Genomic DNA, 27,567 nt, shown 5'->3' with positions numbered 1-27,567 from the left:
ACAGTCGTCACTGTGAAATAACACTTGTGCATTACAAGTTGTGCCATAAAAATCATGCATATTTATTCATAACATTCTCATATTTACTATACTTGACCTGTTGCGTGAACTTCAAAAGGGACCAATACATCTAACATTTAATTGTTTGGCCCAAGTAGAGGTGTGTGCTCTCCTGAGGGTGCTTTTTCATATCACTGAAAAATTGAGTAATGCGTATCAGATTCATAGTATGTCTGAACTTGTTGTAGCCACTGTGGGAGCATCCCTCCATGTGCGACTCGGACGGCGCTGTTTAAAAACGAATCGTCTGGGATACGTTTATCAAACGTGTTAGGATAAGCAGCCACAGTCATCCATCAATCCACTAGTACCGGCTGCCGTTTAACCCCACGGAGACCTGTGTCTCTGAAGGAGGAATCAATATGGACTGGTCTTTCTGGTCAGGGAGAAGGTATTGGGTGGTTAAATAAATGCTCTGACCTCAGCAACATGTGTCCATGCTATTATGTCAGACTGGCGCTGATGCTGTCAACATGCAATATTATGCTCAAATCTGACCAGCGGCTGAAGTGATAAAATACCCCTTAGAGAACTTCCTGTTTCCTCAAAAGAACACTGTTTAGAAACAGCAGTGAAACTGTCACTTGACTTTTACAAGCCAATCAAAAGCAGTTGTCACACGAATATATATATTGAAATACCACTATCATGAGTTTTTGCATTCAATTTAAATAGAATATTGTCAAAGAGTATGCAAAACAAATTATCAAGACTTGCACACATCCAAAATTATTGAAAATGTGCAAAACAAATCTGTTTTGAAACGTTTTGTCTCTGCATAGTTGAGACCAACGAAGTAACCAAAGGCAAGAGGGCTTATGACTCAATGGATAGTAGTCGAAACACTTGACTTTATCGTGCGACGAATGCAAATATGATTGTGAGAGTGGATTAGAGGATGAAGTAAGTCCCGAATAACATGATTCTACTGTACGAGTTCAAACCGGAAACCGAATCACTATAACATGGCGCCAAGTAAGTGAGAGTGAAAGTGTGCTCGACACGGAAGGCTATAAGCCAAAGGTCCAGCAACCAAGTTAACAAATCAACTGCAGTCCTCCAACAGGTGACAGCAACACAGATACTAGAAAAACAAGATTCAAATATTCGTGTCCCATCTCATTCGCTTTCTCTTCACTTTACTTTTCAGCACAGACTCTATGAACACATTCAGCTCCACACTAGGACCTTGTGACCTTACCGTCACCAACAAGCAGCGACAATCACAGCAGTGCCAAAACTTGCCGCTTTAATCCACAGCAATCGCAGCATAAAAGCACAAAACAACTGCCGTCACTCCCCTAAAACGAATTTCACGGCCCAAAACAATCAACAACAAGTCCACACGATGCACAACAAATAAGAATGAAAAGGCACAAAACAAAGAGAAAAGTGAAAAATTGAAAAGACACTACATTTCAGTCCGCCTTACTCTCATTGAGTAAACGTATTTAGCAAATCAATGCACGGATGTGCCAGCTAATTGAAGGAAAGAAAGATAATCATTTTTGGCTCAACAAAGGAATTTTTTAAGATCAGTGCTTACCTTGGCTCGATATGACGGTCACAAATCAAGCCAGAAATGGCAGTTTAATTCTTGACTCTGACCTTAACTTTTACACTCATTTAAAGTTTATCATTAAATCTGATAAGTACCACTTAAAACTATTGCCAGAATTAAGGGTCTCCTGTCCAAACAGGACATTAAAAAACATATGTAAGCCTTTATTTTTTGCATATTGGATTATTACTATGGCATATTCACACGTTTTAAGCGAAGCACCGGTCATGAAATTATTACACTGCGCGTGCCTCCTGAACAACTGTGTAATGGGTTTTAAACGTTTAAAAAGTATGGTGTGGTAAAATGACTCTTGAGAGTACATTTTTCTAAAAAAGTAATGAAGTAAATGGAACGTGTTACTCAGGTTGACTACTTCAAATGGAATTGAATATGAAGCGCTGTCAACGTTGGCCAACGAGTTAAGAAGCAGATTTTTTTTAGGCTTTTGTGTATAAAGCATGAAGGGAACCTGTATTATTTGTGGAATCGCCTCTTCACTCTTTCCTATTTTGTCTGTTACTACAGCTTGTCTTTGTCCATCCACATGACACCATCCCTTCCCTTACTCGGGAGGTCAGGTTTCCTGTTATTCTGCCTCTGCGTTCATGTCTCTAGCTCAGTAGCCACCACGACCATAAAGGCATTTTTCTCTTGTTCTGCTGTGACGGAATCAACTTTCCATGACAGTCACCCCGAGGGGTCTCGCTCGTAAATCGTCTTGATTGCAGATTGCCTTTGGAAGTGTGTGCGGGCATGAGTCCCATTTTTACAAGGTACCGTAGGATATGAACAACATTCATTTTGCCCTTGTGACCCAGGAAATGCCAATGGCCTCGCTAAGCGGTTTGCTGGTAAATGAGGTATGGAGGGCTATTCCATCCCATGTCCTCTTTATCCACTTATATCAACCGCCTCCATTTCCAATTTCATGAGCGGTGGGACATGTTTTCGCAGCTTGCTGATTTCCAGTTTGTAGATTGGGCTGTGACAGAGGGAACAAAGTCAGGAGAACAGATGGAAAATTAACCAAATTCCACCGATTATGCCTCGGCATATCGCCGATACGGACAAGTAAGTGAGTGCTTTGAAGGGTGATTGCAGTACTTTTAAAACCAGATCCACGAAACAGCTGTTAAGTAAGCCCAAGGGACAGCGCAGCTATCATGACGAAAGTATGCGAAAACCCGGAGAGAAACCTTATTGTACATATCGTACTACTTAAAGACACAAATTTGAGCAAATGGCTAGGTGGGTGGTTGGATGAGAAATGTACATGATACATTTAGTTAAGAGCCTTGGCTCAGCTCTCCTAATCTCCACGAAATAGCAGTTGGAGAACAAACTGCATTTCGGTCGTGATCCCTCCGAGCACAACTTGGCACAAATGCCCTTGAGCTAATGACATTGACTGCACTACCCACCTACTCCTGGAAAAAGGTATTTACCAAAAAATCCAGTTCACGTCACGCTTCACCTTGAAGCAAACAACATGGCAGAGGAAAGAGCTTTGTGGCTTTTTGAAAAGAGTAAGGTACCATTAGCAAACACAAAGAATCTACCTTGCAACAGAATACAAATATAGATGCTTTTATAAGAAAACCATTAGCTCATGACAGCTACACACGCCAACACCTCACAAATTAATTCTCCTCTAAGGCAAAATATGTGCAATGGCCTGCTTTGTGGCTCAGATGAGAAAAGTATACATTACCTAAGCCCGGGTGCTAAATTGATTTTCTGATTTATGTGTTTTTATTGCAAGTGATTGCAAAGAAAATTCATGCTGTAATGTTAATAATGAATGGTTATTTTGCTGCTGTTTTTTGCCTACAAAGAAATCTAGGAACCAGTTATGTAATAAATTGTTTCAAGAAAGAGATTGGATTTTCTTGTATAGTTATTAGAATTTGTATTTGTGGGTTATTTAAGTCAGATGTTTTTTGCACTTCATTTCTATTTTTTTTCACTAGAAAAGAAAGAAAACTATAAACAATAATCATCTGCCTAAGTTTCTGTGCTATTGAAGGACCTAGACGTCCAATCCATTTTGACTGGGAGGAGCCAATGAGTCCTTCATAACGGTTTAAACATTTTTCCACTTTGTCAACTTAATAGTAGCTCTTGACAATGACATCGACTGCTGCTCTCTGGGGAAAACAATTTTAGATATAGAACCAGAGAAATAACTTTTGTGTTCACGTCATGCTTCATTCAGACACACGTTGGCGTTTGTGACAAGCTTTACTGATTTTACTAGAAGAGTGCACAATATCTGACGCTAACTGTATTGTTTTCACTCTCCAACCTCGCTGAAAATAGTCGTGTCTGGAGTGAAGTTCTGTTAGTGTGATTGGCAGTTGCCTAAAAAAAAATCCCTGACGACTCTTCATAAGGTGTGACAGAAGGCCATTTCAAATATTGTGAAGTAGGGCATCTTTTTTTCTTTATTTGTATGGGGCAGCACGAACACAACTCACTGCTTAGATTTTCTAATAACTATATATAAATAATGTTCCTACAGCACATCGCACAAGCTCCCACTCATTTTCTACACTTCTTGCACCGACTCACCTCCCACCAGATTTCACAGTGCAACTCCTTGAGCGAGACTTTCCATTTGACAGATTTATTCGTGAAAGGATCCCCGTGGAGACAGACTTGCATCTGACAAGATAAAACATCAACTCGCGTCGGCAGCAAAAAAACAACCATTGTTCAAGAGTACACAGACAAATGCCCCCAATGCAGCGGTTGCCAGTATTACTATATTCTCTTTTTATTCCCCCACCGTGTCAGAATGACGTGGCCTGCTTTAGTTTTAAAATAAATTCATCAGTTAATTTGCTATATTTCTGCAAGCTATCATTGGTTCATTATTATTCATCATTGACTCCCTTCCCGATTATTTCCAATATCAGGTAACTCGTGCTTGCTTGGGTGGAAAGTCAAAGCCAGTCATGCGAGGGCAAACCTGTGCATACAGAGAAGGTAACAAAAGTGTGGCCTAAGAGCTCAAATGGGAAGAAAAAAAAACAAATCCTTGGATAAAATTCAGCCATTAAAACTTTCAGTGCCATTGAGGATAATAAACATCCAATGTTGTGGTTCTTTTCAATGTTGTGCTGTGAATTTAAATGAGTTTGAAACAAGTAGATGACCAGATCTTCATCCCCTGTCAGCTTTCCTAGGTCAAATGGACAGGATGTCTATTGTCGTCAAAGAGCGGCTAGTTAGTTAATTCTAAAATATTGGAAGCAGATCCGACAAACTGCTAAATGCAGCAAAATAAATAATGAGCCGATGTTGCGCAATATGTGCTCTTAGAAATTTATTTTCCAGCCACTTATTGCCCTTCCTCTAATAGCCACAATTGCAAATGGAATTTTAAAAACAGCTCTTATTAACCTTTACAAGATGGCCACCGATTATAAATTACCGTATTTTCACGACTATAAGGCGCACCGCATTATAAGGCGCACCCTCAATGAATGACACTTTTTTTTCCATACTGGATTATAAGGCGCCCTGTCTATTTTGGAGAAAATTTAAGACTTTTAAGTGTGCCTTATAGTCGTGAAAATACGGTAAGATAATTACAAGTACCAAAAAGATAGCTAAAAGTTTTGTTTTGTAAGATGTAAGCTTGCAGTTCAAATTGTTTGGCCTTCTCTCGCCTTCAATGGCAACCAATGTGCAGAAAGAATTTTGAACAAATGTGTTTAAAACAAGTTGAAACGCAAAAATAAAATGTGTTTATTTGCCAGTTCAAGCTTGCCTCTGGCAACTGAACATTTTTTTAGCAACTTGACCAAAAGGGCAAACCTACATTTGCCACGGTCATATTTAATGAAGGGCATGTGCCCTGAAAAGTTAACTTCGAGCCCTGGCTCTACCTCGGAGGACTAGTTTATAGATTGGTGGTGAAAAATAATATTTTTGTGTGTGGTATGTATTGTGTTTCTGTCACAGATAAATATAAATATATTCTTTTTATACTTGAAATGTTTTTGAGTGTACCAGGCCTGAAATCGCAACAATCCAAACTTGAGGCAGACCTTTGATGTAATTGTTAACTCTTTCACACCCAATAACAACAATGGACATCAAATTCAATTTCACCAGGATAGCTGGCATTGAATGGTCATAATCAAATGTAGGATGCCAGCTCTCCCAGTCCAAATGGAATAGAAAGCCATCACAGTCAATGACTGCTAGAGTTAATAATAGAGGTGGGACTTTAATGCATGAATTACACGTAATTAATTTAAAAAGAGTTGAACAAATGTTTGTTTTTTTCATTGGTGGGTGCGACTAACAGTCTGAGAATTAATGCCAAGCAATTAACCCCCCCCCAAAAAAAATCGACCAATGTCACCTTTTAACTTCAAATTAAAAGAACAAAAAAGGCATCTAGGAAAACATGTTTTGAGGGAATAAAAATGGCTGACGAAAACAAGATTTACCTTTTTGGACATAATTCCAACCAAGGGTTCACTCCATCACACATTTTTTCAACGACTTTCATTTGAGATAACAATTTCTATTAATCAGTGTTTAGTTCCACCGCTTCAAATGTGTAGTATAAAACATACATATTTATCTGTTTGTTTATTTTTTACGATATCTTTGTACATCCGGATAATTTATTTGCTTGGTAGACTTTAAAAAAAGAAAAATAACTTCTAAATTCAGATATGACTACATCAAGTCCAACATCTAGTTCCACTGCTTTAAATGTGTAGTATAAAACATGCATATTTATCTGTTTGTTTATTTTTTACGAAATCTTTGTACGTCCTGATAATTTCGTTGCTTTGTAGACTTTAAAAAAAGAAAAATAACTTCTAAATTCAGATATGACTACATCAAGTCCAACATCTAGTCCAACCATTTAAAATGTGAAAAGCTTGCAGTGAACCTCCTCCTAGTCAAATCATCTATTGCCTATTAACTACCTTTAACGGCCGGTAAGCAATGTGCACCACACCTGTAGTAAAGTCCGATAGCAGTGTTTCCATTTAAATTGAAACTGGGGAAGCCAATGAGTTAAATATCAACTTTGTGAATTGTTTCTCCCTAATACCAGAAATCTTATTGGTTTTTTTCCCACCTAAATATAGATTAGCGCTTTTCCACATACTATATATTCCACTAAGCTACTGCTCGGTTTACCATTTGCTTCTTTAACAATGTAAAGACAAAGAAGTCATTGTAATCATCTTCCTGGTAATGGACTATCCATGGGAGTCCATTTCCCTCAGAGAGGATTCTTCTCATTTGTTTCCAGGATTAAATGAAAACACTCTTATTATTCCGAAGGCCGAGCCGGGCCTCCTTAAATGAAAGCTCACCGTCCACGTAGGACCAATATAATTATGCAGAGTGCGCTCGAGCTGCTCTAAGAGTAGCTAGTGACTGTGTTTGGGCGTTCCTGGACATCGAGGTGATTTATCTTCTTCGGGGATCAATGCAACCTGACACAGAGCTGGCTGGCTATAGCATCCTGTATTTTTCCTTTTTCCGTTTTTCTTTTTTGGTTCAACAGAAGTAGATAAATCCATGACAGTAAGTGCCGAGACTTATTTGCCCTGATAGGGAATTAGCGTACCTCTGCGACACGTTGCGACTAAAATGTCTATGTCAGCAAGACGGACACAGTTTGGGAATGCTTAAAGAAAAATAGATATTAAGGAGCACTCTGGAAACCACTGATGCAATGCTGGGTCTACTGCATTTATGCACTGAATTTTTTTAACTGCCCATAATCCTCCCTTCAGAGTAACACATTACTTCACAGTCTGTTAAACATCAGGGTGATAAGGAAATTTTTATCTTGGCTCAACGTGAATAAAGGCAACTGAAGGGAGATTTTCTTTTTGTGGGAGACGACGGAAAGTGATGTTAAAAATTTTGGAGGAGCTTTTACATTCAAGTTACAACTTACACATGTATGTTATTGAGTGTAATTTTCCGACAAATTGCCAGGGGAAGCAACAGACTTCCCAAGAAGTGGAGATGGGACTGGTTGCACTTTCCGATTGATTTCGAAGTGGAGCTTAGTGAAGCCTGTCTCTGGAAGGAACTCAATGCTGGAATTCAAAATGTTCTCTTAGCCCACATGTGTCAAAGTGGCGGCCCGGGGGCCAAATTTGGCCCGCCGCATCATTTTGTGTGGCCCGGGAAAGTAAATCATGAGTACCGACTTTCTGTTTTAGGATCAAATTAAAATGAAGTATAGATGTATATTAAATTTCCTGATTTTCCCCTTTTTAAATCAATAATTGTAATTTTTTAATCAATTTTTTCTGTGTTTTTAGTTCAAAAATCATTTTGTAAAATCTAAAAATATTTATAAAAAAGCTAAAATAAACATTGTTTTTGATCTATAAAAAAACTGAATATTTGGGGCTTTAAATCAAGTTCCTTTAATCCATTTATAAAAATAAATATCAAAATATTATATCTAAAATGGTCCGGCCCACATGAAATCGAGTTGACATTATGCGACCCGCGAACCAACCCGAGTCTGACACCCTTGCTAGCTAATCTCTATATTTTGAGCATTTCTAATCATTTTAATTAAATATTTTGGAATACAATAAAAATGTGTTTTCATGACAGTCAGTACTTGCGCCTGCTAAAGTCATTGCAACGAGAAATGGGAGGAGCCAAAGTTCCTTTAGTTATGGCGCGAAAGGGGAACGTCAACGCCACAACACCCCATGCAAAAACACTCCTCCCACACACAGGCACCCCCAAAGCAACACATCCACACACACACACCCCCACAAATGTATACACACGCACACACACCTATTGTCCCAGCGTTTCCGCAGCTGCAGATTGAGGCCTGACCATCCACAGGAAGGTAAACAAGCTCTTATCAGTACTCTGCAGGGGCCCGCACTGTCCCTTGGCCTCTCACCTCAACGCTTGCTACACATCACCGCACAAGCTTCCTGAGCATCTCGCTTCCTCAAGCACCTGAAACGCTATCCATTAGAACCACCGCGCCCGCACGCACGGACAACACGACGATTAATGGTGTCAACGTTTTGACGGCTTAAAAAGGAGGTGAGCCAAAAAGGCGCTCCGGCCAGACCACACTCTGAAAGGAAGCCAGGACATAATCGGCAAGCCTGGACACCACGGCCTGTCCTCACACTAGCTCTGTTTACACCTCGGGGAGCCATTTGTCCGTCGCCTAGTCGTTGTCGGAAGCCGGCGCAACAGCAAGTACAGCAGCGGCGTATGGAAGGTCTATGGCTCGCTTCCTTTGCGCTCGCTTTATGCCCGTAATGAGACGTTCTATATCCACGCAGGCACGTTCGCGTCTATGGTAGGTTTTGTCGCATCATAAACAAAAAACATATCACTTTTACCTACACACTCAACTAGTGTACCGTACACCCCATTTACCCCATAAGGGAATTGGGAATTTTTAAAAAACTGGGTCATTAATTTACATCAGAAAGGGAAAGAAATAATTTGTAAAACCAAACAATTTTGAGAGTACATAGTGGTTAATTGTTGTTTGCCAATACTGCTACGATTATCACTATATATATATATATATATAAGTTTTTGCTGCTATTGACAGATAAACGTCAAATTCATTTTGAACTGCGGGGGTTAGCAGCAAATGAACGAATACCAGTCCTTGCTGTTCCAAATCGACCAGACGTTTCCGAATAAGAAATTAATTTAAATCCACAGCAGAAGGATGAAAAGAGAAACATGATTGGAAGTCGTCAGTGGAGGAATTGAGTCCACAAATCCTACTTTGCATATGAAAAATTACAAGGCAAGCCCATCAATTTTTGTCAAGTTTTCACAAAAACTCCACATGTAAAGCTTGGTAGACTGCTTTTCTTAGACGATGTATTCGAACGGCCGCCAACCAGTTTTTTTTAAACTATTTTTCTACAGTACACCAAGTTTGCAAGTTTCCAATTCAGTTTTCAAATTCAATTTTTTAACTGCATGCACCTGTATCACTTTTGATATATTTTGTCAATGTTATTTTTCACCTGCTTATTGTGGATTCCAAAATAAGAAGCTAGTTTTTTTCCCCACCCTGTGAATTAAACAACGATGCGGCCATTTTACTTTTTTTTTTTTTTTAACGAGCTTCATCCAGCCTTGCTGTGGGCCACAAATGTTTCATTCATCTCTTTTGTGCTTAGCGGGCACAGCCATTTTGGAAAGCAGTGCTGCACAGCTTTAAGACCATGCTATTATTTTCTTCCATCATAAATCGATGAGGACGACGAATCTTAGTTTATGATCGTAATCCTAAATTGAATTGCCTGTCGTCTATCACTAACCTACATTGACAAAATAGCAATGTCATACTATAGAACACATTACAGAACACTTCTTTGCCAAATATAAACACTAAAAACAAACAATCCAATTAAAACATCCAGTGGTAACCTTTAAGTCCGTTAACTAACGACCGTCTATAAAGTGTATGGATAGTATATTCGATGCTATGCGTGAATCTCTCCCTGGTACCACAAAAGATCGATTGTATAACATAATCAGTCATCTGTGTGTTAGATGAATGCACAGACTAAATTAAAAAGTTCCATTCTAATTAAGGGCAAGTGAAAGCAGAGACAGTGACTTGTTTCCAATTTCTGGGGATTAATGTTGCTCTGTAACAACCTATGCATCATCCATGACTGGCAAATATCTTGTTGTTCTGTCATTTTTGGGGAATTCTTTCCAGCAAAAATGGACGACCCCCAGATTTGAAAGCAGGAGCACAACGAAGGCTGTGATTTTTGGCGAGGGATGCAAGCCAAGTGGAAACAACAAGGGGAAATGCACAGCGCTTACGAGACAAGAGAGGTTATCAGTCTCGGATAGCTCGTTTAATACTCCCGCAAAACATTATGAGCTAATTAAAATGTTGCCGCAGTTAGGAGTTTGACTTCCAGTGATGAGGAAAAGTTGAAAATGTTAACGACGTCAAGGTTTCAGAATCAGCGGAAATCTAAACCGATTTGTGAGGGAGCTATTAACTACGCCGCTAACTCAAAAAAAATCCTAAGTCAGTTTCCAGGCAAAGGTTGGGGGGTGAAAAAGGTCTACTCGAGGTTCAAATTGCTGTGGTCACTGATAGTCGACATGCTCGAATCTTGCTGAAGGACTCAAGCTCGCCTCACATTGAGGTTGTAGGGTTTTTTAAATAATTATTATATTTCCTTGTACCCATGAACCAGTATTATACACACAAGACAAAATTACTGGTATCTAATGCTCAAAAATTGTATTGTTGCGGGAATTCAGATGTTTGGTAATGGGAAATACACTCCCTGCAAAAACCCAAACTCGCTACTACCATCAGGAATCTCAATTGGCATCATTGCATTTCATAAATTCAGTGATGAGTAAACAAATCTACCTTGTTATATGTCGGTGGCAGCAGATATAATACATAATATAAACATGTGATTCTTGAGAAGCAGTACAAATTATGTTATCAAATGGGGTTAATAATAATCATTTAAAGGGAATGAAAGTACACTATTTACACTAACAAAAGTGGGTAATTTTCTGTGAATGTATGTTTAATATGCAACCCGATTTGTAATAATTATACATGAGAAATTTTTGTTGTGGTGTTAGCAATTAATCTTTTTTTTAAATCCACTTAGTGTTTTCGTTTTGCGTCAAACACATTGTCGCACACAGCTATGAAGATGTGATAGAGATCTCGGGTCTATAAATACAGATTGAGCAGCGTGGTACCTGAATCAACAGGAAATTTACCCACCCACTGCTTGAATCAAGAGGCACCTCGTTGGGAATCAGGCTATTTCAAATATTTCACAGGTTGTATTTTTTTTTCTCCTCCATTTTGAAATCTCATTGTTTTTAACAATACATTTTTTATGGTGAACTTGAAAAAGCTGAGAGAAACACTTCGGGTGCAAGTAATGTCTATAAGATTTTCACATTTGATTTGTACAGGGAAATAAATCTGAAAAAAATATATATATATATATATATATATATAAATATATATATATATATATATATATATATATATATATAAAATATATATATATATATATATTTTTTTTTTTTAAACAACACTTTTTTTCTCCACCAAGTGAAAGCTGGGTGTCAAAAAAATAAAGAAAAGTCAATAAATACAACATTAATTTACAATGGCCCAACATAAAACTTTGTAGTGCGATTTGTAAATTGATTATTTGAAAAAGAAAACTAAAGCACCAAAAGGTGAAGAGACGATGCATTTGTGTAAAATATGAATCTATTGGGTCCAATTCATGGGCTTATTTTCTCCCCCGTAAAATATTATCCTCATCAATTCACATCCAGAGTGAATGATTAAAGTTAAATTACTGAAGATAAGACTCAGCTTTGACGATCAATGAGCTGGAGCCTTCAACGTTTTTGGCCCAGCTCAACTCCCTGGTAGGTCAGAACGGCCTACAAATTTGCAGCTGCACTCTCAACGATCCATCCAAATGTAAGTGCCAGTACTTATCCTGCGAGAGCCTTTGGGTCTGCCAGTGGGCAAAAACAGTCAAGAGATAACAGCGCATAATGCTAGGTCTTATCGGTGCAGACAGCAGGCATGTTGACATGGGGCACAAGTGGTCGCCATGCTGACGAGGCATTTATCTCAACGACAACTAATGAGCCATTCAGGGCACACTGCGGAATAAGAGATCACAATGAGGGTGAGACTTTTTGGGCCCAAAATTTGATTGACTTTTTGCCGATCCTACCCTCTATTTCATTCTTTTTTATATACGTTTTGAATTTGTTTTTACTAACATTTCATTGATAATGTATGCATCAATCTCTATAACAATACTGATTCATAATAAATATATACAATGAAAAGTGTAGCGTTCCAGCAGTTGAGTGGTTAGTTCCCCGTGCCCTGCGATTGGCTGGCCACCGGCCTCTGGCCCGAAGTCAGCTGGGGTAGGCTCCAGCACCCCCTGTGACCCTTGTGAGGATAAGTGGTTCAGAAAATGAATGAATGAAAAATTGAGATCTGCTGTCAACATGTGGACAGCACTTGCATAGCAAGGGTTATTGTTCATAATGTTAATATTTTGACCTACTTGAACCAAATATAATGGCCCTTCATGCAGATTCAAGTCTTTATGAAGTTAAGCATTTTCATTTATGTGCCTATTATTTTATTAAATATGGTCACTTGCCCTATACAAGGGTAAAAAATAGTTAAATGTTGGAAAAAAGTAATGTAAATCTTCAGTAAATTTGCCTTAAATATGTTGTTTTCTCTACCTTTGTGCTGTCATCCCCGAATATGAAGTAATAACATCACAAAGAAACAAACACTTTCTCGTTAAAGAATCTATCGAAAAATCTTGTAGCTAGATTCCTTTTTTTGGGCTAAAAAAAAGAAGGATTTACTAATTTTTTTTTTTTTAAATAACCTGCAGTTTAAAAAAATAATTCATAAAATTGATCTATCATCAAGTCCTACATTATGGTTTTCATAAACACCTAGTAAGATATAGTAGTTTATTACTTAAAGCCGCAGTGTGTAGCTGAAACTACTATTGGAATTTTTCAATGATGATTCTCCTATACCACAAAGATAAAACAATTTCTGATATTAGGAGCTGTAGATTTTCTTTAACAGAATGGTAGGCTTGCAACAACTTTGTCAACAGGTGCAGCAGCAAGTATTCATATTAGGGATTGTACATCAAGAAAAAAAGCTGATTGTTTTAAGAGAGGAAAAGCAAGGCTGGCAGAAATGGATTGTTTTTTTGGGAGGGACATAACAGTGAAAGAGATTGAAATCGGTCTGGGCCAGCGACAAGTGGTCGCGTCTGTCTCCCTGCCACCCAGTCTGACGGCCGCCCGAGGCTGGCTCACGCCGCATTAAAACACAGGAAGTGCTCTGTTTTGACTCGCCATGCCGCTTTTGGCCCCCTTTCGTCTGAGAAAACTCTTGTGTCTTATCATTTCTTCTGTAAAATTCTACTGCTGTGATACAAAATCAGCTTCATATCAATCAGGTAAAATGGTATTTGACAAAATATGTTTTATGATTCCTGTTATCTCTGTATAACTGTTTCAGTTTTCAACACCCCTCCCTTTTTCTCCAGGCGCTGGCTAATCTGCCTTTGTACTTTTCTTTCAACCCACGGAGGGATACTCCAGGGTAGGCACTACCACAGCAGGGGGTCCAAGTGGTTTTAACGGGTTGTTAGTAAAAGTACAATAGCATGCTACTCAGTAGTACCCAGTAAACCATATTCTAACATCAGTTCATCAGTTGGGTACGTATTATATACAATATATAATTATATAATTATATATATATATATATATATATATATATATATATATATATATATATATATATATATATATATCATATATATATATGAATATACATATTTTTGTTTGTTTTACACTGAAGGCTATAGCTTGAGGTTTGCTTCAAAAGAAAGTGGAAAATTAAACTGAACTGAACATCTTGAAGCAATCAATAAAAAATATTTGCAGAGGAGAAAAATATGACGACCATGAAATTCAGATGAAAATTAAAATGTTAGGAAAGAAAAGAAAAAAGATTGAAAGGGAAGAATTCCTAGTTACTATTTCTTACATAAAATTGTGGTTCAAAAATAAGACAAATTGTCCTGAATGAGAATTTAATGATGTTATATTGAATTATAGTGTAATGATTGTAATAGGGAGGTCCGGCGGCTGAGTGGTTAGCGCGTCGGCCTCACAGTGGGGGACCTAGGTTCATATCCAGGTCGGTCCACCTGTGTAGAGTTTGCATGTTCTCCCTGGGCCTGCGTGGGTTTTACCCGAGCACTCCGGTTTCCTCCCACATTCCAAAGACATGCATGGTAGGCTGATTGGACACTCTAAATTGATTCTAGGTATGAGTATGAGCGTGAATGGTTGTCCGTCTTCTCGTGCCCTGCGATTGGCTAGCCACGGATACAGGGTGTCCCCCGCCTCTGGCCCGAAGTCAGCTGGAATAGGCTCCAGCACCCCCCACGACCCTAGTGAGGATAAAGCGGTTCAGAAAATGAGGAGATGATTGTAATACTTACAGCTATACTTACCATTGGCACTGGGCAATATGACTATATCATTCACCAAAACAATAAGGAACTATTTATCGTCACTAATTCCTTCTATTGTCATTAATGTCAATTTAAATGGTCGATTTCAAATGTGAGCTGTTCCCCTCTCTACAACTATAATATCTATGAAGTGGAACAGCCACTAGATGTCCCGATACCAGCAAAACAGGTGTGTGAAACAACACAAATAATTGGTTCGATTTATATATTGTCACCTTCTTAAAATAATTGTCTTAGTCAATCTTTTTTACAAAACTGATTAAAAATTGTTAGGAAAAAATACATTAACAATCAACAAATTGTTCAGTTTCCTGAAAAATCTTGAAAAAATGACTTGAGGTGAAAACAATCAAACGGTGAATGATTTCATTTTTAAGTCAACAAAAGGGGTTGATAACAAAAACGAAATTTGCATATTTTACTTGGCTTGTAATCGGTCAAAACACCCAGCCGACATCCCCCAGAATGCTTTGCAGCCTGGGTTTAGGCATTTCTTCTGGATTTTTTTTTAATTGACCGCTTTATAGTATAGTATATATTAAGTAGAGTAAGGACAGAATGACAAAAGTAAGGTATAAATTAAGTGACTCACCCGAGACAACCACTACCAGGCAAAGAAAAGAACTTAACGATTCCATGTTGGACTCCAGTTGTTGTTTGGAAGCAGAATTTTGGGAATCTTCTGGAAGTGGATGCTTACGCTAAATTCAACACCTGGAGAAGAGTCAAAAATAAGAAAATTGTATTATTAATACACTCATTCGCTCCACTTGATGTCAAATCCGTTTTGACTCAAAGGGTTAGGTTTAGGGGGTTCGGCAGCAATCATTTACTGGCATTGTAAGGAGTTATTGTTAGGGTTGCGTAACATGGCCTAAAAATAAAATATCTGATTTCACCCTTAATTGACATGTATAATTTTTCTTCATTTGTTTTGCTACCACTACATGTTTAAAAAGCCCATAAAAAACACAGAATGCTAAAAACATTTTAGGGAACTCATGGGCTGACGGCACTAGACGTCCAATTCCAGTCCGAATGGATTGGATGTCTATCACTCAGAAGATGAACATTCAGTCAGTCTTACCAGTTTAAATTCACCGATCCAGCAAGACTAGTACCAAAACAACAACAAAACCAGTGAGATTCTGCTGGATTTGTTTTGTCTTGGCACTGGTCTTGCTGGAAAGGAAACAAGCATGCTAGTAGATAGCTGCTGTGGAGAAGGGGAAAAAAAGATGTCAGGATTTTTCACAATCACCTGACATCTTCTCCCCGGCTTCCTTGATGCACAATCGGAAGATCCGGCGTTATCGTCTGGGAATGTTTCAGGAAATGCTTATAGGCAACACTTTTTGCTTTAAATAATGATCACAATGAGGGATCAGATAAGGTGCAGGAGCCAGACTCATTCAACATTGAAGGGGCGGAGGAAGAGCCTAAAGAAAACAGTTTGTTCAACTAAAACTCTAGTAAAAGTTCTATCCACGGCTTAAGAAGGTGTGAAATCACTGCTAGGAAACCCAAGCATCTGCTGCTTTCTGAACCAGCAAAACATAACAAATCCAGGTCTAACTTTGCTGGATTTCTTATGTTTTGCTGCTCCTTTTGCTGGTTCAGAAAGCAGCAAATCCAGGAGAACATTGCTGGATTAGTTATGTTTTGTTCTCCTTTTGCTGGTAAACAAACCAGAATATGCTGGATTTCTTAGCAGGGTTAGCAACAACGAATTCAAAAAGGGCTAATGTATTTTTGTTTTAAATAATAGGCGTTAATATCAAATAAAATGAACTTAGATAGAAGCTGAATGGACAATTTTAATATTGTAATGAGTGTAAAGGGGCGTTCATGATGTCTATTTTACAACAGCTAGCCCCAAAAGCCAAATGTGGACAAATGTCAAAAGCACGAGAAAAATTGTAAAAGTAAACTAAGGAAAAGTGGCACAAACATACCTTGTAAGCGTTGTGGGTAAAAGTCGCTTTCTCGGCGTTTTAGTCCACGCGTGGAGGATGCGGCGTTACTCGACGGTGTGCGAGTCAGACTTGTCCCAAACTTTGGCCACTCGTCTGGGCGGGGCACTTGGACGTTTCTACGCCCCCCACGGAGACCCACGCCCACTGCCTGCCTGCTTCATATAAACTCAAAATGGGCTGTTTTCTTAGGTTTTGTCGTTCCACGCTAACCCAACAGGTCTTTAGAACTCATTGGCTATCAGCAAGGGCTGGCAAAAGACATTGCCAAGTGTCACCAAATTAATATTATATTTTTTCTTTTAAAGATTTCAATAAATTTGACATTTATGAGTGCAAAACTCCAATATCCGACATGTGTTAGCAGCAATTAATGAATATGGATCAATGCATTGATTTTGTAAGCACAAATGAATCAATTTATTCATTTTCTGAACCGCTTTATCCTTATTAGGGTCGCGGGGGGTGCTGGAGCCTATCCCAGCTGACTCCAGGCCAGAGATGGGGGACACCCTGAATTGGTGGCCAGCCAATCGCAGGGCATGAGGAGATGGACAGACATTCACGCTCACACCAGTTGATCATGCATGTTTTTGGAATGTGGGAGGAAACCGGAGTACCCAGAGAAAACCCATGCAGGCCCGGGAGAACATGCACACTTCACACAGGCAAAGTGCCCTGGATTTGAACCCAGGACTCCAGAACTGTGAGGCCAACACGCTAACCACTCTGCCGCCCCAAATGAATCCAAATGAATTGAAATGCAAAATGGATAATGTATATGGATAATACATCTACAATTTTAATATGCCGTTTTGTTATTTGCTTCAGCAAAATTGTCGTACATGTTAAAATATGTATTTTTTATGGCAGTGGTCAGTGGTAGATTAGTTAGCACTTCAGCCTCATAGTTCTGGGGTCGAGAGTTCGATCCCAGGTGGTTCCTCACAGTGTGAAGTTTGCATGTTCTCCCTGAGCTTCCGTGGGTTTTCTCCAGGTACGTTAAATTGCCCCTGGGTATGAGTGTGAGCGTGAATGGTTGTCCGTGTCCTACTGGCCTGCGATTGGCTGGCCACCGATTCAGGTGGTCCCCCGTCTGGTGCTCATAGATGGCTGGGATAGGCTCGAGCACCCCCCGCAACCCTTGTTAGGATAAGCGGTTTGTAAAATGATTTTATTTATTGCTTTATGTTAATAAAAGATGATTGTGTTAATTTATTCCTTCAATCAGTTCATATTCTCACAAGGGTCACGGGGGTGCTGGAGCCAATGTGGCAATATATAATGAATGTGAAAATGTCATTGCATCCTCTGCATAAAAGCAGATTACACATAATGCATACACTTTTTATTATGCTAATTTTTAAAACGGAATTGAGAAATTGGGACAATTTGGTTGTTTGTTTTTGATTAAGCTAAAGTATACGTGTGATGAAAAATTATTTCCAATTATCCTTACATATTTTTGTTAATGGAGACAGAGTTTCCAAGTGCGTGAGAATGATGTCAGGTCTACTTAGTTTATTTCCCGTCTGTATTTGTTACTGTAAATGGAAATATACCAGAAAATACTGTGGTGAGGTCGCATGTGGCTCATTGTTCAGGTTATTGTTTCATATTTGTATTCACGAGGCGGCTCCAAAAGAGTTGCTGTATTAATGTAATATCCGCATTGAATCATTGACTAACCTCCAAATTTTTGCTTGCATGCTCTTGTGTAGTAAACGGTTCCCCTCCCAGGGCTCCATGTTTCAATAACAGGAAACAATTGGCCGACATCTTTCATCACAGCTTGACGCCGATTCTCGCACGGTGCCAGCCTACCAGTCACCACACCATCGGGCATGGAAGGTGAGGGGGCTGGGAGAAGGGTTGCAAGGTCGAGCATGAGTCAGTTGACGTGTTTCCTTCTAGCATTCTGAGGGAGGGAATTTAAATGAGTTATTCGCGAGTAGGAGCAATAATTGAGTGTGTTAATGCTAGTGAAAGGGGTCAAAGGGCTCATATTTTACATTAAGTTCAATTGTGAAATAATAGGAACATGAGCATTATCAATTCAGAGGTCACAATTTTGTGTCCTTTTCATTTTTCAGGTCACTTTGGGAAGGTTGTCAATTTTATTTATTTTATTTGAGGACAAAAAATCAATGTGATTACCTCTGATGTGCAGATTTGAGAATGAAAACAAACTGAATGACTCCATCGAAAAAGAGAATATATTCAAAATGATATGTATCAGAGTATCCCATATCAAAGTAAGGAAAACAGTTTTAATTTGTCTGAATATTCTACTTAAAAAATCAATGTGAAAGTAGTGTTGCTTTACATCATCTTATTATGAAAATACATTTAAAATAATTAAATTTTTATTCTAAATTATTCATTCATCTTCCGTATCATATAGTGTAGCGAGGGTGCTGGAGCCGATCCTTGCTAACTATAGACATGAAGCGGGATTTACGCCAACCAATTGCAGGTTCTAAAATATTGATTTACCTATATTATTTTTAATAATTAATATGAAGGCGGAAACTCAGTAGTTTTAATGAAACTGACCGATTAACATTACTGTTTAAAATAAGCCAAAAAATATTCATGTTCAAAATACAAAATATACTCATTGCCTACCATTAATAGATGTCTCAATCCGCCTCCTAGCTTTTTTTTCATTCATTCATTTTCTCTACCGCTCACAAGGTTCACGGGGGGTGCTGGAGCCTATCCCAGCCAATCGCAGGGCTCCGTCTCCTAGTGACAAACACATTGAAATTCTCAGCAGAATGGCTTAACGTCACATTTGGACGTCTATCATTGTCAATGGCATTAAAAGTGTTAAGTTAGAAAATAGAAACCTTTCATTACATACGGATTAGCACACATTGAAGTTTTGTACTGCCACAGGAGGGCGATAAACAAGGGAAGTCGATGAATTGTCCTCATACATTCCGATTTGAACTGTTTTCTCATTTTCTGTTTAATTAGCATGTTTGAAATACTCCCCGTGTGTTGTGCACGTGTTATATTTCCTGCCCCATTGTCCATTTTAGCACCGTACGTGATGTCTCGCACTGCCACCTCGTCTTTTATCAGCTACCTTTTTTTTCTCTGCAGCATTCCACACATAACTTTCGTTGTAAAGCGCTTACAGACGCCTTTTCTTGTCCGGGCTTTCCGACAAGGAGGCATCCTGTGAACCCCCCTCTGTCTTCCTCATCATCATCCCTGGTCTCCTTGGAGGATAGTCCGGATACCTGGTGGAAGTGCGCGTGTATTATTACGAACTGTTGCCTTGGTAGCAAAGCCGCAGCAACAAGTGCAGACAGCGATGTCCGACATCCTGTTGTGTCTCCCTGATATTTCTGAAGAGGAGCAATTCCTGTTTCCTAGTGATTGGCAGCGAATGAACATTTGTTTATTCGGTTTCGGCCTCACGTAGCTCAAAAGAATAAGATGGCCGTCGGCTTTCCTGCTTTGGTGCAGAAGTATATGTAAACTTCATTTTCATGTGGTTTCAGTGGACTTAATTTCAATGTTCATTCATTGATTTTAAAAAAAGTAACAAATATATCTAAAATATATATTCTCTTGGCTGTTGTATATTTTCCTCCTTTAAGTAATTCAGTTTCAAATACATGTTCCTTATGTCTGTCTTTGCGTGGATGTTTGTGTTCAAGATAATTCAAGAAGTGATTGTGAAATTTGTAGATATTTGTAGTAAAAATAAATGAGGTGATTCAGTTGAGTAGTGAGGTCAAATGGCACGGTGGTGGTCTTCAACATAAGGATTAGATTCAAACTTGCAAAGTGTAAAATGAAATGGAATAATTGTTCAAATTTTGGGGTAATGAGATTAAAGGTCCCAGAGGTATGTCCGTCTGTATAGTTCTGTTAAAGATAATTCAAGAATGAATACAGGGATTATTATCAAATTTGTAGGATAACTGTAGTATGAAATTGAAGAGATGACTACATTTTGCAGTCAGTAAGTCATTGGTCAAAGGTCAGAAAGAGTTTTGAAATAGCTAGTTTTATACTTACAGGATGTGATGATGCTTTGAATTTGTCTCCTTAGGCAAAAGTCTGCTCTCAGAATGGCCTTCTATTTTATTTTTTTCTTTTGTGTGGTGGAGGGCACATGTGCGTGATGATGGCCAACTGTGAATTTGTAGCTAATTTACATGAGAAAAGGCCTCTAAAAAGGCCTCTGTCTTTTGAAGGCTTTTTTGTCGATTGGCTTGCAATATCTTGCTAGATGTCAGAGAATGAATAAATGAATGAATGGATGGGCCTTGGTGGCAGTCACAGGAAACTCAAAGCAACAAACAAGAGTGTCTTCATGGTTTTTTTCTTTTTCTTTTTTTAACTACAATGCATCAATAGCTTTTGAGACTTGGGCGAAGACCTCCTCCACTGGAAGTTCAGAGTCCACCTGAGCAAGATGACATAATGACATTATCAGATAGATTATTGATGAAATTACAGCAATATTATAATTGACATGTTGAATTTGTTGTGTGAGCTCATTCATAATGCAAATCATTGACATCTTTCCCCATTGAAGTTCGTTGCAGTCCTCACCTTCCTGACAATGCCGCGTTTCTCATAAAAGGTGATGACGGGCTCGGTGGCCTTGTAGTAGAGGTCCAGACGCTTCTTGATGGTCTCCTCGTTGTCGTCGGAGCGGCCGCTGGTCTCGCCGCGCTTCAGAAGCCTCTTGACCATGGTTTCCGACTTGGCGTCCACATACAGTAGCAGGCACGGTTTGCCGATCTGGAGATGCCACAGACATGTGTTGTTATTTTTATTTTTATTTTTTTTACTGAACACTTAAAAGTCCCAACTTTTTACCTTTTTCTCAAACTCCTCGCCCTGCTTCAACTCGCGGGGATAGCCATCTATGAGGAAGCCCTTGGACACGTCAGCCTTGGCGATCATGGCGTCCTTAATCATGTCCAATACAGTTTCCTGAACATAAGTCATGTGGAAAATATATTTGTGTACTAATATATTAAAATAATTGCAATACTTTTCAAAATCCCTGAGATTAAGTTGATTCTCTAAACATATAATATGTATTTGTATACGTGTGTTTCTGATATTTAATACAAATAGGAATAAGTAACAATTGAGGACTTTTTTTTCAATGTTATTATATAGTCACTTTTACCCCTTGTAAGGGTAAATGACTATTTTTTAAAAATCTTATTAGATAATTGTTGTTTTTAATCAATGTTTATTTTGTTATTTTTTGAAAGAACATGTAGTAATGAATAAAATGCTATTTTAAAAAAACGAAATTTACTCTACAATGTTATTTTAATTGCCTATGAATTTATTCTGTGGTTTGTTAAAAAAAAAACCTTGGGTCTCATCCTGTTAATTCTGAGCATTTTTGGGGTCACTTGTTGATTTTAGGGCATTCCTAGGTCACTTCCTGCTCATTTTGGGTCACTTCTTGTTAATTTTAGGGCATTCCTAGGTCAATTCCTGTTCATTTTTGGCCAATTTTGATCACCTTCAGTTGATCTTCCGGCCTTTTCAGATCGCTTTCTGATTTTTCACATCCACGTCACTTCCTGTATATAACGGTCATTTGTGGGTTACTCCCAGTTGATTTTAGGGGCTTCCATAAGTTTTTTTTATTCTTAGTATGTGAATTGGTGTCCTACAATTGGTTACGAATCATCTATGTTTTCATTGACACTGGTATTTTTCTCATATTTCAACAGCAATATATGAATTCGGGTGGCTATTGACGGTGTTATTCGTCCAATCCATTTGAACTGGGAGGGAAAGAATGAATGGATTGCATGTCGACAAGTGACAAACTCTTTTAAAAAGCTTGACGTTTTAAAAGCCACAAGGTTGGAATTTTCCAAAAGGTTTCATGTGGGTTCCTGGGAAATGTGGTTTTTCTCACCAGAGGCACAAGTTCTCCTTTCTGCATGATGGCATTAAGCTGCTTGCCCCTCTCAGAGCCAGAGTCCACTTCGGCACGTAGCAAATCACCCGACGACAAGTGAGTATAGCCGTATTTTTTCACCACCATGGCGCACTGGGTGCCCTTGCCGGACCCGGGACCGCCTGGGAACATGACAGTTGTTTGAAGGTGAGAGCGCCGTCGTAGGGGAGCCAAAATCCACACGAGTGTTTTTACTCACCGACCACGAAGATGATTTTAGCGTCTTTGATCTTGTCTGAAAAGAGATTTTCTTAGTTAATTAGGACAAACGCTTATTAGTTGTCATTGACAGTGATAAACGTCCAAAATATTTGCACTGGAAGGGCTGCCATCCTTTGATGCCTGAATTTACATTTAACAAATATACAAAAAGCTTTGGATGAATACATGGGTAAAAAACTAAATGTATATAAAGTTATATACATAAATATATGCAGTATATTTTCATAGAAAATGTAAAGTAGATAGATACAAGAAAATAGAGACTATTTTAAAAAATATGTGCAAATTAAAAACGTTTAAAAATATATAAATGAGAAATAAATAGAATAAATTGAAAATATTAATTATATAATTAATATTATGTTTAATATTTTAACTGTTTTATTTTTACATTTGTATTTTTTTCTTCCATTTTTTTGGGGGGGGGGGATTTTACATTCGTGTTGTATTTTTAAACTTACACACACACACACACACCTGCACACATATAATTTTCATATGCTTATGAATTCCTCACTGCTTTTTGGAGTATATTTGTAAAATGTAAATCGGGCATCAGTGGGTTGAAGAGTTTTCACTTCAAGAGAAACAAGATTAGATGTCTATCATCATCAATGGCACTTAAAGAGTGAAGATTTACAAAAAAATAACTTTAACTGGCAGGGTATTACAACAAGTGTCATTAGAAAAAAACCATGAACCAAAATTTGCCTTAAAAAATAAAGAAAACAGCAGTACATGCCCTTTCCAAGAAACTAATATAAAATAAAACATTGATAGTTAAATGCAATAAATTAAATAGATTAGACAGACCTTTTCGGCAGGTGAAATCTTGTGAGGTGCATATATTCCCCATATCTGCAGCACGATCTTTAAACTACTATTGTGTTGACACAATAACCATGTCAACGGCTTGTTGCCAAAGAGAATTTAACAGATCAGATTTTTTTTAATCTACAAAAATTAAAAAATTGGACTTTACCTTCTTTTTTTGTACATTGGTACAATGAAAAATATGATTATTATGATGAATCATACAAATACAAATGGGTATTTTACAGTCCTGTTTAGCAGTATTCTCCTTTATAGCCACAAGGTGGCAACAGATGACATGAAAGCGTCATTTGGACTTTAGTATTCAACTCTATGTAAGCCAAATAACGCTTTCTTTTGTCATAGAAATTCACGACATTGACATTTTGTCATCAGAGTGTCATATTTAAAGCGTCACTCACCTGCCATTGTGTTGCGTTTGCTGTCAGCTCCTTTTCAACTAAAACAAAGAGGAAAAACATGTTAGTGATGATTTTTAAAGAAGGGGCGTCTTGTCAAGTCATGGGCGAGCCTCAAATACAAAAACACAACAAAAGCAATGACAGTGTCTTACATTTGAATTGAATTTAAATGAATCCAATCCAAAGAGGTCGGCAAACCCATTGTTTTCCTCTTTTTGGTGTTTTTCCGCATATGGTTTAAGAATGAGGAAGAAGGCGTGACAAGGTTTGGATTGACAAGTCCAAACCCCAATGCCCATTGTGCATGTTATAGCTCTGTAATAACCTTGAAATTAAGATGCTTGTGTTCATTTTTTTAATATGCCAAATGTGATGAACATGAGTCCCCAAAATAATAATAGGATGTCAATTAGTTACTCATTATTAGAATTTGGTAAGGTGACATAATTATTATATGGAAGCTGTCATGGAAAAAAACAGACTCAGGTAAGAAAAAATAAATAAAAGACTGTTTCTAATATGAAATTTTACCTAAGTAAAAGTACTGGTGTAAAATAGTGGTGTAAAAAGTAGTTTATTGAATATTAACTCAAATTAAAAATTATTTATGTGCTTTGTATGTGTGTGTTGGTATTTGGACTAACGGTAATGTTTTAAAATGTATTTGTATTAATTCCAACAAAGCTTACTAATTTTAAAAAAATTCTAAAAAGAGCAAAAAGTACTTAGTTATAGTAGAGAGTAAATCAACCAACATTTTCCCCTGTTGTCATTGCTCAATGAGTTATTTTTTAACATCCATTCTTTCACATCAGCCCTACCAAGTTCATAGATTGGACATCTATTGCTGTCAATAGCAGCCAATGTGTCAAAAATGTAAAAAGTAACTTTAAAAAAGCATGTAACTATAACTACTGCTATTGGGACTGAAATTTTAAAAATAAAACACTGTTCTAATAAGTACATTGAACTCTGTAGATTAAAAAAATAATCAAATTAAGTCGTAGCAGCAAACGAGAAGCAAAAATTTGCATTGCTGTGTCCTAGCTATACTTGTCTTCCGTCTAAGGTGTCCATTTTTATGCCTGTGCCCCTCCCCACATGATGATAAAGGTCACTTGGGGGGCCGCCTTTGAGTCAGCACTGCTCCTATATGGAAACTAGAGCATTAAGAACTCAATTAGGATATTTTAAAATATATTTTGATGACTAGTCATACAAATAAAAATCCATTGTGTTTATGACACCCCCACCCAATAAAACTTTGAACTTTTTTGTTCTCATAGCCAGATTTCCCTGCCATTAAGGGCTCTAGACTCCCAAGCCATTTTGATTGAGAGAGGCCGTTAACAAAAATATCATATCCCATAGCTTTTTTTGACAAAATCTCAACAAGCACCTTTAAGTCATCCAGTCACATCCATGATGTCTTGACCCCATTTGTTAACACGCTAAAAAAAGAGCACGTCGCAGCTGTTAAGGGATAGCATGTCAGGCGGCCCAGGCGTTCACCAACTGCCAATTTAGGCGCGTAAAAGGCAAGTGGCGCAATTCCCACTTTGGTTGTTGTTGGAGAGGCCTGCTTGTGATTCAGTGGCTGGCCCTTTAAGGCAGGCAGTGCAAGCGTGGAGGACCCTCTTGGACGTCAGTGCAGTGGATAATGTTGGAGAACATATCGATGCATGCTGTCTGGCTTCCACAAAAAGCACTCACGTGAATCGATAGAAAGCGGCTTCAAGGCCTTTGTGACACATTTGAATTATGCAATGCATTGCATCAAAATGGACACTAATGGAAAATGTTTCATAATGGTGGTGAGCACACAAGGGTCTATGCAATTCTGGGCCGAGGGGCAACCCCAATGCGTAGCCCCCTAGTCCTCTTCCAACCCCCAATGTCAACTTTAAATTTTTATAATTGATCATTTATATATTTGAAAATCTGAAATTTGATAGCTAGTATCATCTAGTATAGGAAATAGGTGAAAAGCTGAACACTAAGTATTTCTTCAAACTATAGCCCATCATATTCATTGCTATTTTTTTCTAGAATCAGAAACGGGTGACAAATGTCAATGCAAATTTGTTTTTCCTGCCGATTTTAGTTCATTAATCATTGATTTGAAGTATTATACCCCTTGTTTTGGCATCCATCTTTAGTGTGTCCTTCTTGAACTTTGTCATCAATCGCAGTTTTGAGGAGCTCAAACTTGTCTTCTTCCCTAGAAGGTTTAGTTCCTTCTTTCCGTGCAATTGACAATGATTGATGTCCAATTGTTTTCCTCTTTTCATCCTACTGCTCTGAATTGAAATTTGCTTATGAATTGTAGGCATCCAATCTATTTGGCCTGCAAGGGCCTGACAGCAAATGAACATTTGTTTTCGCCGTCACCGTCAATGACTGTCCAACTTTCTATCTTTCAAACCCTGTCATGTTAACTTATTCTATGCACCTGACTGAAAGCGTCATAGCAGAGCGGCATAAAACAGCCATCACTGTCAATAACAGTGAATGAGTTGCCTTCATTTTTGACATTCTTGTTCCTCTATAATGACACCATTGTTTGTTCTGGTCACCAACTGACCAATGCTGAACTCAGTCCTCCATTCTTGTTTATCGCAGATGCATCCCTTCCATGTCAGAGAAGCCTCCTCTGTGTGACATTCAGATTACATCGAGATGTCCTCGCCATCACTGACAAAGATGACATCACACCCCTTTGCCCCCCTTCCCATGCCCACATGGCACATCGTCCGGACTAACCTGTCCTGCGTCTCCCGTCTCGAGATCACCCGGTTACGAGGGGCTGGCCACCGACACAGTGGTTCTCCCCACCAGCAAGCAAGAGCGGTTCCTTCTGAACGGCAGCCCTCCCTCCCCCACGCGACGCCTTTTTATAGCACTGCTGAGCCTGCGTCGTCGGGCTGCGCTGCATTCTGGGTAAAAGGGCATCTGAGGAGGGGAGGGTGCAGATATAGGGATGGGGTGAAATTACAGAGGGGAGGGCAGAATGGAGCGGATTATGTCACTTCATTTAGAAATGATAGCAATGGATACATGGCAGTTATTAGAAATACCGTGGCATAAATTTGTAAAACCCTGTTGCTGTTCATGAAGCATTAAAATTAGGTGGACCCAGGAATAGTTAACATTTTTTGACACTACTATCAAAGAAAAGAGGTCAGGGGTGTCAAATGTGCGGCCTGCAGCGTTGTTCTGCCTGGTGGGAATTTTGTAGCTCATTCATACTGTACGTATAGAATTAAATTCTATTCCAAAACCATACGTTAATGAGTTGTGTGATCAAGTGCGTGCAGTACTGCACTTTGCTTTAGTTCAGGGGTGGGCAAGCTATTTCATAAAGGCAGTGGGTGCAGGTTTTTGTTCCAACCTATAAGTGGAAATCTTTCCACCAATC

The 27,567-nt window shown here is 38.5% G+C and overlaps 2 protein-coding genes across 4 annotated transcripts in view; both read right to left on the bottom strand.

Moving 5' to 3' along the window:
• Nucleotides 1-16,845, bottom strand: part of eng (endoglin) — a 39,608-nt gene extending 22,763 nt beyond the window's left edge. Inside the window, exons 1-2 of the mRNA XM_077622877.1 lie at nt 16,713-16,845; nt 15,350-15,471 (exon numbers count right to left, since the gene is read on the bottom strand). Of these exons, the coding sequence (XP_077479003.1) occupies nt 15,350-15,395 (46 nt within the window). The 5' untranslated portion in view covers nt 15,396-15,471; nt 16,713-16,845. The remainder of the gene's footprint in view (nt 1-15,349; nt 15,472-16,712) is intronic.
• Nucleotides 16,846-21,059: 4,214 nt separating this feature from the next.
• On the bottom strand, nt 21,060-27,072 carry ak1 (adenylate kinase 1). 3 transcript variants are annotated; one of them, XM_077622879.1, is made up of 7 exons: nt 26,913-27,072; nt 24,150-24,187; nt 22,892-22,927; nt 22,651-22,814; nt 21,579-21,695; nt 21,309-21,500; nt 21,060-21,159 (listed from the first exon to the last, which is right to left on the bottom strand). In XM_077622879.1, exons 2-7 carry the CDS (start codon nt 24,154-24,156, stop codon nt 21,094-21,096), a joined length of 582 nt encoding a protein of 193 aa, XP_077479005.1. In that variant the 5' UTR covers nt 24,157-24,187; nt 26,913-27,072; the 3' UTR covers nt 21,060-21,093. The 3 variants fall into 3 exon arrangements, with proteins under 3 accessions (XP_077479005.1, XP_077479006.1, XP_077479004.1); XM_077622880.1 differs by lacking the exon at nt 26,913-27,072 and adding an exon at nt 25,549-25,796; XM_077622878.1 differs by lacking the exon at nt 26,913-27,072 and adding an exon at nt 24,302-24,415.
• Nucleotides 27,073-27,567: the final 495 nt, after the last annotated feature.

Source organism: Stigmatopora argus, chromosome 16 (genome assembly GCF_051989625.1).
Source record: "Stigmatopora argus isolate UIUO_Sarg chromosome 16, RoL_Sarg_1.0, whole genome shotgun sequence".
Classification (NCBI taxonomy): domain Eukaryota; kingdom Metazoa; phylum Chordata; class Actinopteri; order Syngnathiformes; family Syngnathidae; genus Stigmatopora; species Stigmatopora argus.
Note: the sequence above shows the minus strand (reverse complement) of the source record. Positions and strands in the feature narration are given on the sequence as shown.